General features: G+C 37.5%; 1 protein-coding gene across 4 annotated transcripts in view; it reads right to left on the bottom strand.

Moving 5' to 3' along the window:
- Nucleotides 1-7,784: 7,784 nt before the first annotated feature.
- Nucleotides 7,785-16,373, bottom strand: part of cpne5a (copine Va) — a 115,196-nt gene continuing 106,607 nt past the window's right edge. For all 4 annotated transcript variants that reach the window (XM_074644538.1, XM_074644539.1, XM_074644536.1 and 1 more), the window contains 3 exons: nucleotides 13,804-13,861; nucleotides 13,538-13,611; nucleotides 7,785-12,012 (listed from right to left, as the gene is read on the bottom strand). In XM_074644538.1, the coding sequence (XP_074500639.1) occupies nucleotides 11,824-12,012; nucleotides 13,538-13,611; nucleotides 13,804-13,861 (321 nt within the window). In that variant the 3' untranslated portion in view covers nucleotides 7,785-11,823. The remainder of the gene's footprint in view (nucleotides 12,013-13,537; nucleotides 13,612-13,803; nucleotides 13,862-16,373) is intronic.

Here is a 16,373-nt window from a genome sequence, read left to right as displayed (position 1 = left end):
GAGGAATGATGAGGTCCATTGGCGGTTCGCCATCTCCTTCGCCAAGGACAGAATCCAGAAGGTCCAAGGCACTTCAGGGGAAAACCTGGCCTGTATAACAACAGAACTATTACTTTCAGTCCTGACGTTTTAACTATCTATAGCCATAATGAGTTATCACCTCATCAAAATTCCCAATGTGCTACTTTGACATGATAGCAATTATGTGAATTAAATTGTTTTTAAAACTGTAGCCTGCAACATCTTCTTGTATGAAATGTGTGGGATTTTTTTCAATCATGAATTATAATTTTAAACCTTTCAACCGTGGTTAAAGTGGCAGCAGGCAGTATATTTTTGTCATCATTGGGCAAAAATTCCATAATAACCTTTCAGCATATTGTAATTCAAGTGTTCTGAGAGATAACGAGACTTCTGCTCCTCATCATGGCTCTGTTTTCAGGCTTTAGAAAATCTAGCCCGTAACGGGAGACTTTGACCAATCACAGGTCATTTCATTGAGAGAGCGTTCCTATTGGCTGTGCTCCAGTCATGTGACCAAAACTTGGCGTTCCTTCACCAGATTTCACAATGGCAGCGGGGTCACAAACTTTCTCATTTTACAGCTAAACCGTGCACTACAAGATGATTCTGAAAACATTTGAGGAGAGAAATATTCATTAACGTAACATAATATTGATTCATATTTGATCAGCGCTGCCTAGTTTGACAGTGGACCTCAGATCAGCTCTTACTGCTTGTTTTCCTCCAGTATGTGAAATCTTGCAGATGCTGTTAGGAGCACCAGAGGACACAGAGGCACATCATTTTTTTCATCATGATTTTTTGTTTCATGTACTACTGTGACGATATAGCAACCGTTTTATAAAAATAACTTTTTTAAATCATGTTTGCTCCCATCTCGCCTACTTCAGCTTTAACATTTTACTATACAGAATTTTAAACTTGAACTGATGTATAGTACACAACATTAATCTCTTACACAACTCACTTTTTTGGCTGCAGTGTTTACATGTTTAACACCATTCTGTGCAAAATTAGCAGCAAAATAAAACAACTGAACTACAATGTTTTTACACTCAGTGTAAATTATGCACATTTTCTTTTAACTTGAGCTTTAACACCGTTTAATATCTTATCTTTAATATCTTAGCTTAGCTAACAGTTCACTCACCAGGAAGTAGCAGACAGAGTAGTTCACTCACAGCACACAGCTCCATGGACCGCCTTCTCCACTGTTCCTGTCTGTTGTTCTCAATACTGCTTTATTTCACATACAAATACTATAACTTTATATATTTATATATATTTCACTGGCTGCACTTTTATTATCCTGTGTCTGCTGTTGTTATCTTTCTTCCTCTCTTCATAAATGGACGACATGACAGCTCCCCAGAAGCCAAACATCTCTATCACCCCCTGGTGGCTGGCTGCAGTAAAGCTCATAACTCCATTTAAGTGGATTGGACATGGGACAAACTAAAAAAGTCAAAGTACACATCAAATAAATGTTTCCCCAAAATGATTTCTGTAATTTTATGTAGTTCTTATCCCATTGATGTATGTTCAAATGTTCATTTTTCCAATAAGTTTGGTTTTAATTAATTGATATTTGATGCCGAAAAAAAGATGTGAGGCATCACGATTGACAGCTGTGAATCTCCTTCGCTAACAATCACTACTGCGCAGACTCTGGCTCTAAATGACGTCAAGGTGGCATCGCCCGTATCCAGGATATTTTGGCTTCACTTCTGCAATGACCCTCATAAAAGTGGAGATGTCAAGGCGCCATATCACGTCATATATTGGGGTACAACCAAGCCCCTCGGAGAGCGCCAAGCTTTGAAGCAAATTTTCACAGTGGCCAAACGGTGGTACTACAACTTCCTTGTCCATGACATGATGCCATTGGGCCAAAAAGGCTTTTTCACATAGACTTACATTAGGAAAGAGACGTCTGTAAATCAGCAGATTTTTTTAAGTGAATAAACTTCCAAGTAAGAACACTTGAATATCCCTTATTTAAATCATTAGGTCCAAAATTGTAAAATGAACTAATAACTGAATCCAGAGTTATTTTCCTTCCTCTGTTCATGTGAATGAGACCCAGACCCGAGGCTGGAGTGAGGGCTGGGAGGCGGGGTTTAAGGAAACGCTACTGCGCCTGCTCTATGGGCCCGATGGATGCGGAAGATCGCCGGATGATCCGGGTACTTTATCACTCGGCAGTCGAGCCACATTGTTTTCCCAAGGATAATCCGAAAATGGTTTGTCTAACAAAAGTTTTGCGAAATTAGTTGTGTTTAGATTTCCATGAGCCCACAATTGGATCCAATACACTTGAATAATGCTGCACAGGAATTTTTGGAAAGTTTTTCTACTAAGCGTTTTCTACTGTAATCTTTTTTGCTGTGTTTCATCAAAGTCTGTTTGCACTGATATGCTTTCATTTTTCAGGAGCTCTTTTCTCCTTCACGCCATTCAATAGAAAACTTTTTCTGGGACCACAGAGACTGTCGGCTGCAAACAGGAAAGGAACAGCAGGTCCCTCCGAGTTTTACCAGCTTAATTATTTTAAAACATTGATGGGAGGGTTAATGAGGAAGGTCTTGATTTTTAAAATGTGAAAGTTTCAGCCCTCTCCCTCCTCCCACTAATTTACATACAGTCCCTAAAAAGATTAATGTCCATATTTTTAGAATACTTTATTTTTGTGATTCTCCCCGTTTCCCCAGCAGCAGAACTTCCAGCAATTCATAAATATTCAATAACTCATAGTGTGGGGACTTTGCAGTTTAATAAATCAGCCAAGAAAGGAAAATCATATCCTTTATACATATTTATCCTTTTTCTATGTTTTACTATTCATAACAGTAACGCTGTATTGCATCCATTTGTATAAAATAATGTTTAATTTTAGTATCATTAGTATTAAAAGCTCTCTTTCCCTCTCGCATAAATAATGTATCATATAAACACATATATTTAAGGCAGCAATTAATGATTATTTTCATTATCAATTAATCTGATGATTATTTTCTTGATTAATGCTCTAATAAATTCTCAGATGACAATTTTCTAAAGATATTCAGTTTACTATCAGAGAAGATTAAAAAAAAAAACAGCAAATATTCATATTATAGAAGCTTGAGCCAGATAATGTTTTTGCTTAAATTATGACATAAACAATTAGTCAATTATCTAAATTATTGTGGATTAATTTCCGTTGATGGCCTAATTGATTAATCAACAACTCATTTCACCTCTAAATGTATTCTAGCATAGTGCAGGCAGTGGTCTGTTCTGTGTGCAGACAATTAAAACACGCATTGGTATTCAGGCCGGGTTGTTTACCTTCTCAGTATTCTGCTGTTTTGTGCCGGCATGTAGAATCAAATAAAAATCACCAAGATATCTCTGACATTTTCAAATTCAGTGTTGTTCTTGTCCATAATGAGAATGCATTTTTATGTTGAACAAGCTGTTCCAGCCTGCAGCAAACAGTAAAAAAGGCTCAGTCTGCCAGGATGTAATGATATTCTGCACGTCGGACTCCCCTCTGAGAAGTCGGCACAGTCACACCGGAGCTACTCAGCTCTTCTCCATTTTGCATCTGTTGGTGTAACTAATGTGTGTGGTCATTGCGTCAGTGCTTCAATGTCCAATTGCATCTCTTCAGGGTAGAAGACGTGATATATTTTATGGTAAAAACCTGAATTTTCTACCATAGTTAATATATAGCATAACATTTATTTTCAGATCTGGAGGGAAGTCAGATTTGACCTCTGAGGAACGTGGAAACGAACAGTGTAGGAAAACATTTAAGGTGTCATTTCCAACTAAGTTGGAGATGCTTATTCTTTTGTTGATACTTCTGAGATCGCCAGAACCCAAGGACATGCATTTAGATGCATAGTCATGGTCAAATTACATAAAAAACTAGTGAAACAACAACATTTTAGCACTATTGGGATAATAATTAGGGCTGTCAATCGATTAAAATATTTCATCTCAATTAATTGCATGATTGTCCTAGTTAATCACAATTAATTGCAAATTAATTGCAAATTTCTTATCTGTTCAAAATGTACCTTAAAGGGAGATTTGTCAAGTATTTAATACTCTTATCAACATGTAGGCAAATATGCTTGCTTTATGAAAATGTATGTTTATATCTATTATTGGAAATCAATTAACAACACAGAACAATGACAAATATTGTCCAGAAACCCTCACAGGTACTGCATTTAGCATAAAAAATATGCTCAAATCGTCAAACAGCTGTCAGTGTGTCAGTGTGCTGACTTGTGACTTGCCAAAAACGGCATGTGTTTATCATAAAGTGGGCATGTCTGTAAAGGGGAGACTCGTGGGTACCCATAGAACCCATTTTCATTCACATATCTTGAGGTCAGAGGTCAGGGGATCCGTTTGAAAATGGCCATGACAGTTTTTCCTCGCCAAAATTTAGCGCAAGTTTGGAGCATTATTTAATCTCCTTCGCGACAAGCTAGTATGACATGGTCAGTACCAATGGATTCCTTAGCAGAATAGACCCATGGTGTTAGTCTATTTTAACATATATTATGTATATTTATATATACTATCCATCCATCCATTATCTGTAACAGCTTATCCTATTCAGGGTCGCGGGGGGGCCGGAGCCAATCCCAGCTGACATTGGGCGAAGGCGTGGTACACTGGGACAGGTCGCTAGACAATTTAGAATATATATACTATTACAATCCAAATATCTCCACTTTGTCCTTTAGTTCAAATGTTAAATGATCAGGTAAAAGAAATATGGCATGTTTGTGCTTCTTTTCAGAGACTCTGAATGATCATTCATCACAGTTATTTTCCATATGAATGGCTATCCCAGCTGACAAATTTCCAACACACATTGGGTGGTAATGGAAACCCACCGCTCCATTACAGTGCACTGAAAAACTCAGTCATTCCTCTAATATCTTTATCGGTATATAGCCTAATGATGATTTATAGCCAATGCATCGGCGGCTGGTGAATCGTGGTGGTGAGTGCATTTGTGCTGCTGAGCGAGCCCTGCGTCGTAGCCCTGAGGTGAGAGGAGTTCATTTAGAACAGCAGAGTAGAAAGGTTACAACACAGAGAGGTGCAGCACGCGGTTAATGGGAGCTGTGAGGAGGCTGTAATGAAAACCCTCCCACTATTCACCTTTTCAAACTTGACAACGTAAACACTCTAAATGGGCCCCTTTGTATTTCCTGTTGCAATGTTTATTAATGCATCAGCTGACAGGAAGTAAACTTGGACCAAAGTTGGTTGCCCTAGCAACAGAATGGCAATGAAAAGGTCTATAACTCCAAATCTGAAGAAAATAGTTTTCAACTGACCTGAGCTCTATAAATTGGTGGATGTTATTCCCCCCACCATCAGACATGAAACAGCCCACCTTGCTGCAGGAGAACCTGGAGGCTGTTTTAATTGGGCAGCGCTGAGACAAAACCATGAAGAGATCTGGTTCTGGTTGGTTTCCAGGTCAATACTGAGACTGCAGTCCAGCCTGATCTCTGATTAGAGAGGGAACAGCTCCTGCACACCTCCCTCCCTCCATTGTGTTGAGCAGATTAAAAACAGACATAGAGTCCAGAGGGACGCTTGGTGGCAGCTGACCACATCGACTGCGGACCTTATTAATTCACATGTGAACACTTAGTTTATGTTGTTATTGCTCTGCCAAATTAAAAGTGGCAAGCTGCGGCAAATGATTTAAACAATTTCCATTAGTTGATTTAATATCTATCTGCAGTTATTTATCAGTGTTATATACTTGATGCGGTTGAAATGTTTTTAACAAAGCATTACATATACTTTACTGCATTGCCAACCACTAATACAAACATTAATTCATGCAGCGGTAGTATATTGTCTCATATCTGAGATACTTTTAGTGTGTTCATGTGTGTAGGGGCTATTTGTTTTTGTTAGTATTCAGTTGTTGTTTTACTATGCAATAATGGTATGAGTCATGCAATACCTGCAGAATGTGAATGTCTTGTGTGTGGTATGTGTGTTTTCATTATTATTATTATTTTTTATATAGTTTTAGAGGCACGTTATTGTTATGTTTCTTTCTGCACTTTTTAAGGTTTGCATTTAAATTTTCGTTATACTTGTACAATGACAATAAAGATATATTCTATTACTAATAATAAGTAGTGTTATTTGATTTATTATTCTAGATGTTCACTTTATTTAGATTACATTTTTGAGTGTTTTCTTTTGCTAGTTATTTGTTTAGTTTCATTATTTTATTATTTTATTAGTTTAGTACTCTGCGTAATTAGTATTTTGTTTTCTGTTGTTCATGAATTGGGTAAAACTGTGGGCACCCGTTGTTATATAGATAGGTAGGCAGGTAGGACCAGCATGCACTTGGGAGGGCTTATGGTTTTTTACCAGAACAAGAGAGGCAGCGACATCCATATTTTCTTTGTGCTTTGCTTGCTTGCTTTTTTTGGCTAAATAAATCATCAGAAACACATTTTGCATGGACAATGAACCCTTTTTTTCCTGCGTAAACCGCATACCTATGGTGCATCAGTGGCCCTTTGATTTAAGTTTGATTTCGATTTTTGCGACAAAAAATCCCAACCAAACAATTAAATACATTTTACCAAATTTGAAATTAAATATTAAAGAAATAGTTGAACATTTTTGGATTCGCTTTCTGAGTTAGATTAAAAGACTGAAGCTGGGTTAGCTTAGCATAGCACAAAAACTGAGACTGTTTTTTTTTCAATATATAAAAAGGCTTATAAAACATTGCCTGCCAGATCTCCAGAGTAATTGGTGCAATTAGTTCTCAGCAGAACTCTCTTGTGAATTATTTTTGCACATTATACATGTGAAATGTTACGTATAAGTAGGGTATAATTCTATGTCATTAGCTGTTGATTTTCTTCCTGGCTGCCAGTCAGCGGCTATTGTTCAGGCAGTAAGTGGGTGGGCGAGGGAGGTGTTGGCTCTATCTTAGGCTGCTAATTTATGGCTCCAGCTGCTGTCTCCCCCTCCCCAGGTGGACAGCTTGATGCGTCAGCAGTGCATCTCATTAGGGAGAGAAAAACACATTTCTAAGGGGAACACATTCTGCGAGAGGACAGCGCTCGTCGCTGATTGGACGCCGAGTCTCTCGGGGGGATTGATGTGTAGATACAAATCAACCGTCTTTTGGATTGTCGAAAAGCTGCAATAAAATATAAATCTCACGACAGCAGCTTTTCTAATGTATGATCCCACACTGACAGCTGGATCGACCAAAGGAAATGTAGACAGCTGAGCTTAAATGGGGATTTTACAGCACCAAAGTCTGTTAATAAATTATTCAGTTAACTCCAAAAAACACTCAATACAGGTTATGTCCACTTTTAGATGTCTGTCCTTCTGTTTCATACCGGCAAACCTGTAGGTGACTTTAAACAGAAGAACACACATTGTACTACTACTACAAAAAAAGCTACATTAGCCGCTATTAGCATAACACATCCGAATTACAGTATTATGAGTAATGTTTTAACAAGGAAGAAGAATACGTGGAATAAAAAAGACGATATCTCTGGTTCTGCTGCATCGATTATAATACTTTATTAAATTGTCCATCATGAGTCCAACATTGTTATAGGAGCGCAATGCTAAATCGGTGGAGTACGTTATTAAAGTTTTAAAGGAGTGTTCAGAGTTACGGTTCCATCTGCTTCATGTCATAGAGACCAAACACACAAAAAAGCCATCTTGCATTCTGCCAAAGTTGTCAATATTTTATTAATCTTCAGTTAAGGCAATCCATTACAAAGCATTTCACAAACCACAGTATGACGACAATATCATGTCCAACACCTGGTTTGGAAATTATTCAGCATGCAAGTCAGAGACCAAGAGAGGTATGTAAACAACCTGGGATAAAACAGGAGTAGTGGCAAGAAGAACCCATACAGAACGTGTCTCATAGGAACAGGATGGAGAGAAACCAGAGATGCAACATGCTAGAGGTGGCCATTATCTCTAAATAACACCCCAAGTAACAAACGAAGCACATGGCAGATGCACTAATCAGGTGAAATGAAGGTAGACTACCAAACCTCCTGGCATTTTGGCACAAACATGCACATTGTCTAAAGAGGCCAAGCTCAACAACTGAACACATTTTGGCACCGACTATTCTTTATACGGGGCTTATGTACATAATTAGAGTTCAGCCTCAAAGAAAATTCAAAATGAAGAGATAATCAAAGCCGTTTCCACCAAGAGAAAATAACTGTATTGTTGGAAAGACATCTTTTAGACTGAAAAATATATTTCATTATAACTTAATGTTTCACAATTGCATAAGTGTCATTGCTGCGCTCATTTCATATGTATTGATTATTTGTTTACGACTGAGGGTAGTCGTTTCATGATTTCCCTGTGGAGGAAATCTCACAGAGATAGAGAGAAAAAGTGAAGCTTGATATAATCTTAGTAGACCGGCCGAAAAAGCCATCTTGTTTAGTATTAATTACATGAAATATGTCTGAAAGTATGGAGGACGGAACCTGCAAAAATACAAAATAAATGAATAAATAAATAACTCAATAAATGAATAAATATGTCATTAAATGTAGCAAAAATAATATTAAAAATAAATGTAGCCATTAATTAATTGATAAAATGTGACATAAATTGCTATTTCTGTTTTAATCTGCTTCTTTATTCATTTATCTTTGTATTAATTCCATCATTTATTCACTCTTCTGTTTGATTTATATATGTATTAAGTTTTATGAATTTTTAAATGCATTTATTTATTTATTTTTGCATTTATTTCTTATTTATTTTTGTGTTAATCACATTTGTCACATTTTATCAATTAATGGCTACATTTATTTTTAATATTAATTTTGCTTTATTTAATGACATATTTATTTATTTATCGAGTCATTTATTTATTTATTAATTTATTTTGGTAGGGTCCATCCTCCATATGAAAGTGCACACAACATACGGCCCCAACTCCATGTTTTCATTTCTACTTGCAATCACACTCACAGTATATGAGCTGCATGCTGATGCTGATTTAACATGCCAAGTAACATAGCCTACTTTTCCTTAATTACATTTCTGTGAGTAATTATTAACTTGTGATTGTTTTTAAAGGGAAAATGTGAAAGTAATAAACAAAAAAGACAAGTAGAATTTAAAGAGGTTACTTGCAAAGTAAATATATCAGATATATAATTTATATTACTTTAAATATATTTCATAACAAATGTATTCAATGTATAATTATGATTTTGGCTTGAATGGCTTTCTGTAGAGGTATTCTGGTATTTATGTGTGTTATGTAACTAAACGTAATGGCCTCATTTCATTTCTGATGAACAAGTGAATTTGGCAGCAGATTAAATGCTGATTTGTCTTCTGAGAGAGAGAAATGTCTTCACTAATGAAAAATTTAAAAAGAAAAAAAAAAGCCAAATATGGAAGTGGGCGTTTGACAGAAGAAGTTCACTGCCTCTGGACGGAGTTTCTGCAGTATCATCACACTATATCTTCTCTCTGAGAGCACTAAAGCAATGGGAGTCAAAGAACATTATGCGGCTAACAAACATCGTAAAGCAACATGAGTAAACACATTTGCTCTCAGCACAAAACAAAACATAACAGTGAAAAATCTGAACGTCACATTCTCAGAGAACAACACGACAACTCCTTGTAAACGTTAGTTCTCCAATGTCATTCAATGAAACTCTCTTAAAAGTACAAAGTAAGACTGAATAATGCACAAACACAATGGATCAAACATAAAACTCACTTCTTAATGAAACCCATGAATGTTTGAGACGATGTTAACAGCCACAGTTGAGTTGTAAACAAGTCTTGACTTTGAATATTGTACAACAAGGCTCAGCGACACTGTCAACTCTCGTTATTTCAAAGATCATTAGTGACGAGCTGTAAGTATAAAAAGTACAGAACACTGGTTGAGACAGCGTGTAATAGTCCTAATCTTGCAACACCAACATTTTCTGTGTGTACATCTTAAACATGAGACCTGCTGCAGCTGGCAGAATAACACCTGGGTAACTGAATTTGGATATGTTTCCATATAATAGGCACATTTGGATCGAGATATTGAGTGACTGAGAGATACTAATGGAAATAATGGCCATTATAAATAGATAAGATGTACACAACTGGGCCACAATGGCTGCAACTGTCTTTACAAATGTGTACACAGTCACCAAAAAGAAATGCAGAGAACAAATGTGAATATATACCGACAGCTGGCTTGAATTAAATCGTAAAACAAAATTGTGAAATTGTATCTTAGGTATTAAAATGGTGTCCCAATGTTTTGTTATAAAATGGGCTGTTGTGCATTAGTGTAAAACAATGTTATCTGGGAATTAATTTGAGTATTTGCATTCATAAGACACTGAATGAATGAATCAGTGAAGATGGACTCGTAACTGTTTTGTGCAATCAGTCGTTGTTTTCATTAAAAAAAACATTCAAATATCTCATTGTACGACTTGTGATTGTTCAGTTTTCATTCCGGGGAAAAAAATTAATTAAAGTAAGAGAAAAACAAAGTAGGTATTTGTTGACATCAGTCTTTCAAAAGTGTATTATTAGGGTCCTTTAAAATCACAGACAATAAACTGTAACCACAACAAATATAATGGAAAGAAACACAAACAGGGAGATGACGAATGAGATGCGGCAGCATGACTTATAATTTACCTCTCTGCATACAAACAAGGAAAGCAATCTGTGCTTTGAATTATTCATCTATTTCTGTGTAAACATATTGTTTTTATGATACATATAAGTTAATTTGAATATATCAGTATATTTGCTTATAAACATTCTTCCTGTTTCATCCGGTTGAAGATGACGCGTGACGGTAAAGCCGTGTTGAAAACACAATGTTGGCTCCTTTCCATTATTTTCATTGTGGTAGCTGTTCTTTCAAAATAATGTTTTTTGAGCTTATTAACATTATAACCTTTGTGCTTTTTATTTGGACAGTAATTAGTGCATTCTGTTAATATAAATATTAGAAATAGGTATAAGACATGGTGCTGGAAAATCAGTATGGCAACAGCTCACAGCAGGTCCTCTACATAACTGCTTGCAATCAAAAGTTATCCATCAGTGAAAATGATTAATAAACTGCAGAATAGGTTCTATATCACATGCGTTTATATTACAGTCCTTATCAAAGTAGAAATGGGGATTTTTTTATTACACTGGTCACAAAATATAAGATGGAAAACTACAGGGAAAATATGACTCTAATTCCCACCCTTTAAAACCTCCTCAAAGGAATAAATTATATCTGCAATAAATAAATAAATAAATAAATAAATTAGTATACATATGATTTTCTATTTCAACACACACCGATTCCAAAAGGTATCACAAACATGATACATACTGGCACATTCTAATATATTTACGCCTTCAAACAGGCTCTCTCTACGGGTTAACTTGCTATCCATTACATCACCACTTTGACAGGTTTGACAGCGAACAACTAAAAACCTCCATCTAGACCGGGCTCTTTTCAGCGCTCTCATCCTCAGAGAGAGAAAAAACCTCCCTGATCATCATCAGCAGGTTCACCCAAAGCAGTCGTATTTCTCCAAAACTAAATGGAGTCTCATTATGTTTTTTGTTTAGCCGAATTAATATTTGCGAAAGGGCCTTGAAAGCGCATTTTCCCAGTGAGCGGTAGTGAAGGCCGGTTCCCGTCAACCACGACCCTGCCCTACCTCAACACGGAGCTGTGTGCGGGGCTCAGACGGGGTTGCTCTGGAGTTGGTCGCCTGACGAGTAAATGGGTGGGACGGGGTTAGGTTTAATGCCTCTGGTCTTCATGGACGAGATCAGCTGGTCGGGGATCTCGGCCAGTACGTCTTTAGCCAGCCGCGCCATGCTCAGCACGTGGTTGCCTGTGCGGTCCATGTAGTCTCTGAATGGGACAAACTGTAAGAAATGTACGACGTTATGAAAAGAATGCATCATGTATGCAACAAGTCTAACAGACTAAAGCCCTTCTAGTAGCCCCATTACACTTGACAATATGAAAGCATTGGATCAAACAATTTGCAGATGATTTAGCTGTTTATACTTGACGTAAGCAGGAGTCTCACTGTAAATACCTACAGCATAGGTTTTAATTTATAGTTCTGCGTCAGAGTTCACCCATTAATAGCACCGTCGCAGCACTAAATGGATGTATCATACGAGATCAGACTGTTTTGGGTTGGATGTGGAAAAGAAAACTCACGGAGTGGGTTCATTCTCTGGGGAACATGAATTTGTTCAGTAAATATCTTCATGATGTGCTTATTGGACTTTTTCATTTTGATACTGAATGAAAGTAAAGATTTCTCAGAACCTGAACTATCAAATAACATATTCAACACATTCAAGACAATCTGGCCTGTAGCTGTTGAGGTATCATGCCCTTATACACGCCCCACATACACAGCAAAAGCGTAAACAGAGGAAGTTGAAACATGTCTTCAAACTTATACTTTAAACAAACCGGTAATAGTAATAATGCTATGCCGAAGAGTTGCTGTGCAGTTGGTTGCATTAACAATAGATCCAAAAAAGCTGATCTCCGATTTTTTCTCCTGCCATGTCCTAGAAAATATATAATAAAGGGGCTTTATGGCTCCAATATAGACCAGACCAGCGTTGCATCTTCGCCGAGGCTGCGCTCCCTTTTGGGGGAAACAAACTCGCTGTCACAGGAGAGAAAATGGAAAATGTCGAAAAGCTGTTGTGTAGCGGGTTAACCAAGGCTTTCGCACTGAGATTTGAGGCCCATATGATACATTAATATTCACCGTCAGTGTGGTAAATCGCTAAATGATGCTAGTGACAGTGACTAGCATGGCTAGCTAACGTTAGCTTGAGTGTGAGGCTGCTGCAGTAATACAGTCATACATCAACGTTATAGCAGCATCAGACTGTCGTCTCCAACTAAATCTCAGCCCAGAGATCAAACCGTTGGCTATTAACAGGTTGGTTATGTACAGACAACACTTAGCTGAACGTGATTCAATCAAATATGTAGAGATGAGCAATATCCGGCCACTGTGTTGGACGGGGGAAGACTGAAGGGACATGACGGTGATTAACCTTCATTTATTAAAGTATCGTAAATGCTCAGGTTCAGGCAAGGTTGCAAAATAATTATTAGACATGTGTATAAAACAAACATTTGTATAACAAGAGATGAATGCGTACAAACTTACAAAAATTACAATCCAAACACATGTCAGATTGCATTGACATCTACGGGTTCTTTGGTTTTCTATCCCCCAAAAAGCGGCGCAGCCTTGACATTTTGCAAAGTACCCGTATGTGCCGGTCTGAAGTATAAGCATGGCCACTAACGGGGCAGAAATGACAATTTTTACCACTGTGCCTTTGGAAAATGAGCCGTGTTCTTCCCATGGTAGTCTCAGAGCAAGGAAAAACATTAGAAAGGTCTCACCTGTACAATGTCTCTCTCTGCCAACTTCCCCCGCGAGGAAATCCTGATGTCATCACCATCCAGCTCAACCATGGCTACAGAGAAAAGGTATTAAAAATAATCTCACATTAAAACATATTTTCCTACTGATGATGATGTACTATAATCTTAGCCTAAAGAGTCAATTTGACTAAAACAAACCATCTCTGATGCAAACAGACCACAAACTGGTTTCCACTGTTTCTTTACACATTTGTTCCCTGAAGGACTTTAGTTACTGATCTCACCATCGAACTCAGCTTGGCCGACTCCAACAATGATGATAGACATGGGGAGTTTAGCTGCCTGTCGTGAACAAGAAGAACAAACAGTCAGTCGGGGTTATATTTCCAGTTATTTGTATTTTTCTACCAATACATTTCTCATTCCGCAAAGCCATTATTAATCTGCACTCTTTTTCTCCTGAGAACAGAAACAATAACGATAAAATAAGATAAACATAACTGATATATATAATTTTCTCGACTGTGTGTCACATTACGTTGCATTGTTTGGGTTGTCAAGGGACTGAGAGAAAATACAAAATACATTATTCAACTCAGGGGCCCCAAGGTTGTTACAACAGCCAGCATATAACACAATGTTTTGGTGAACTGCTATACAGCGCACCTATTTTACAGGCCACTTTTACAATGTGGAATACCAAATGAGTTAAAGTACAAAAGGTTACACAATGTTCTTGACTTTAGGGTCACAAAGAACAAAAAAACAGGAAAGATAACATGTAAAAACATGAGAAACGCTTTATTCATAAAACATCATCCATCGCTCAGTCTAACATCATCTATTCATGATCTTTGCATATAGAAATACTGTTAACATCAGAGCAGAAAGGCCAGAATGTCCTGCCTATTTAACACCAAAACTTAAACCTAAATAATACATATTTAATAAGGCTTATCTTCCACGCTGATGGTGGTGTACAGGTATCTCCACTGCATTAATCTAAACCACAGTCCTGATGTGGAGAAAGTGAAAGCTCTGGCATGAATGAATGATGTATGCTCGTGGTAGAAATGCATTTACAGGGGTAAAAGTAGGTCAGCTTTCCTGGAAAAACCTCCCGCGGGGAGCGGCCTGTCACAGATAGGAGTAAATCGACTGAGAAGGACCATCCTTTCCATGTTCTCTATCATTATTCTCCTTTACCATTTTATCTTTCCCTCCTCCAGACTTCCCTCCATTCCTCCTGACCTCTTGCTCTCACACTGTTCTGTTTGCCCATTTCCAGCAGCAGAAGACCACACCAAGCATATACCTATAAATGCCACATCTGATTCAGTATCCAGAGCTGAATTATTCAGTCTACACCATTTGTTACTTTACTTGTACTGTAAAGTCACTCATGGGATCTCACTCCATCAATCTGTCTGAACGCATCCTCCTCTCGCTGCTCAGAACCAAAACAAATATACAGAGAGACTGGTAGCAGATACCTCACGTCTCTCATGATAAGCTCTTGATGCCCCGTTGGTCACATTAACCAAGAGGAGAGAGGATTGGCACTAGATTGGGAGATAGATGTTTCCAGTGTAAATGCTAACACATTCAGGTTGTTCCGTGTGTATATTTAACCTTTTATACTCTAATTTCCACCATTAATTTCCTCTTAAAGTCGCAGCAAGGTGGAAGTTACTAGTTTAAGTAATGTGATGTATTTCAGAGTAAAATAATAATGATAAAATAAATGATATTGCTCAGCTAGCTACCCACAAGCTGATGGATTTATATGATGGGCAGGGTTAGCTATTCACTCCAAATCACATTTGATTTGACAAAAGTATGTAACATGCATTTATGTTTGTATATTTTGATATAAAGAATACTCCAAATGTTTTTTAAATACATATTTAGCATGTAATAAAAGATAAATTAACAATATAGTGCTACAGGAATGAGTCCTAAAACCTGGAAATGAGTTCCCTCGTCTGGAAGTCAATTTGTTTTTATTTAGAAGCCTGAAATAAGGTCTGTGGTTAACACAAGCTTAAGAAATGTTTAAGTTTTATTATAATATAAAATACATCAGCAAATATCCCACTAGTGAATTTTGAAGCCTTTATGTTTTTAAAAAGGCGGTTGCTAACAAGCGGCTAAATGTGACTACTAAACTTCATCACGCCGACTCATCCGCCTTTACAGCCTCGTTGTGTATACTCGCGCTCATGCGACCGTACGGTAGTTCGTTTATAGCCTAACGTTAGCTTCTTACTTCTGGCGATTTCATTCAAGTTTTGAAAATCATAAAAGTGGTGTGCATTTGTGAAGATTATCTTGCTGAACAAAACATGTAAGTATCATAAACGTTTGTTTGCCACAGAGCTTATTTTCTGCAATAATCCGAAACCCAATGGAAAAACCCCTTTGGCTTTTCGTTGAATGAACCAGGGCGATGCTCACTTCCTGGCATTACGTCTTGAGTGCTCACGCTGATGACGGCTTATAGCTGAAACTCATTTGTTTGTTTGCCCAGAATAAACTAAAAAAGACACTTTATCTGTGATTGCCGGTGATTTGTTTCTTCTTAACTTCCTGGTTGGCCTACAAAAATATGTCATCCCTGGAGGACTCTATGAACACAAGGGTACTGAATTAGAGGGTACTGAATTAGAACTATAAGTGTCCAAAGTCGGCCAGACCAGTGAAATGCTTTGTTGAGTCAGAGTGGACGGATGAACTGAGCCAAATGCAGTTCCTAAGGTGTCTCTAAATTTTAAAATATTCATGGGTTTTATGAAGTTACTGGTGGAGCCAGCATCCTATCCAGACAACAAACTGACAACCGGCGACATAATCC

The sequence above is a fragment of the Sebastes fasciatus genome, chromosome 8 (genome assembly GCF_043250625.1).
Source record: "Sebastes fasciatus isolate fSebFas1 chromosome 8, fSebFas1.pri, whole genome shotgun sequence".
NCBI lineage: Eukaryota > Metazoa > Chordata > Actinopteri > Perciformes > Sebastidae > Sebastes > Sebastes fasciatus.
Note: the sequence above shows the minus strand (reverse complement) of the source record. Positions and strands in the feature narration are given on the sequence as shown.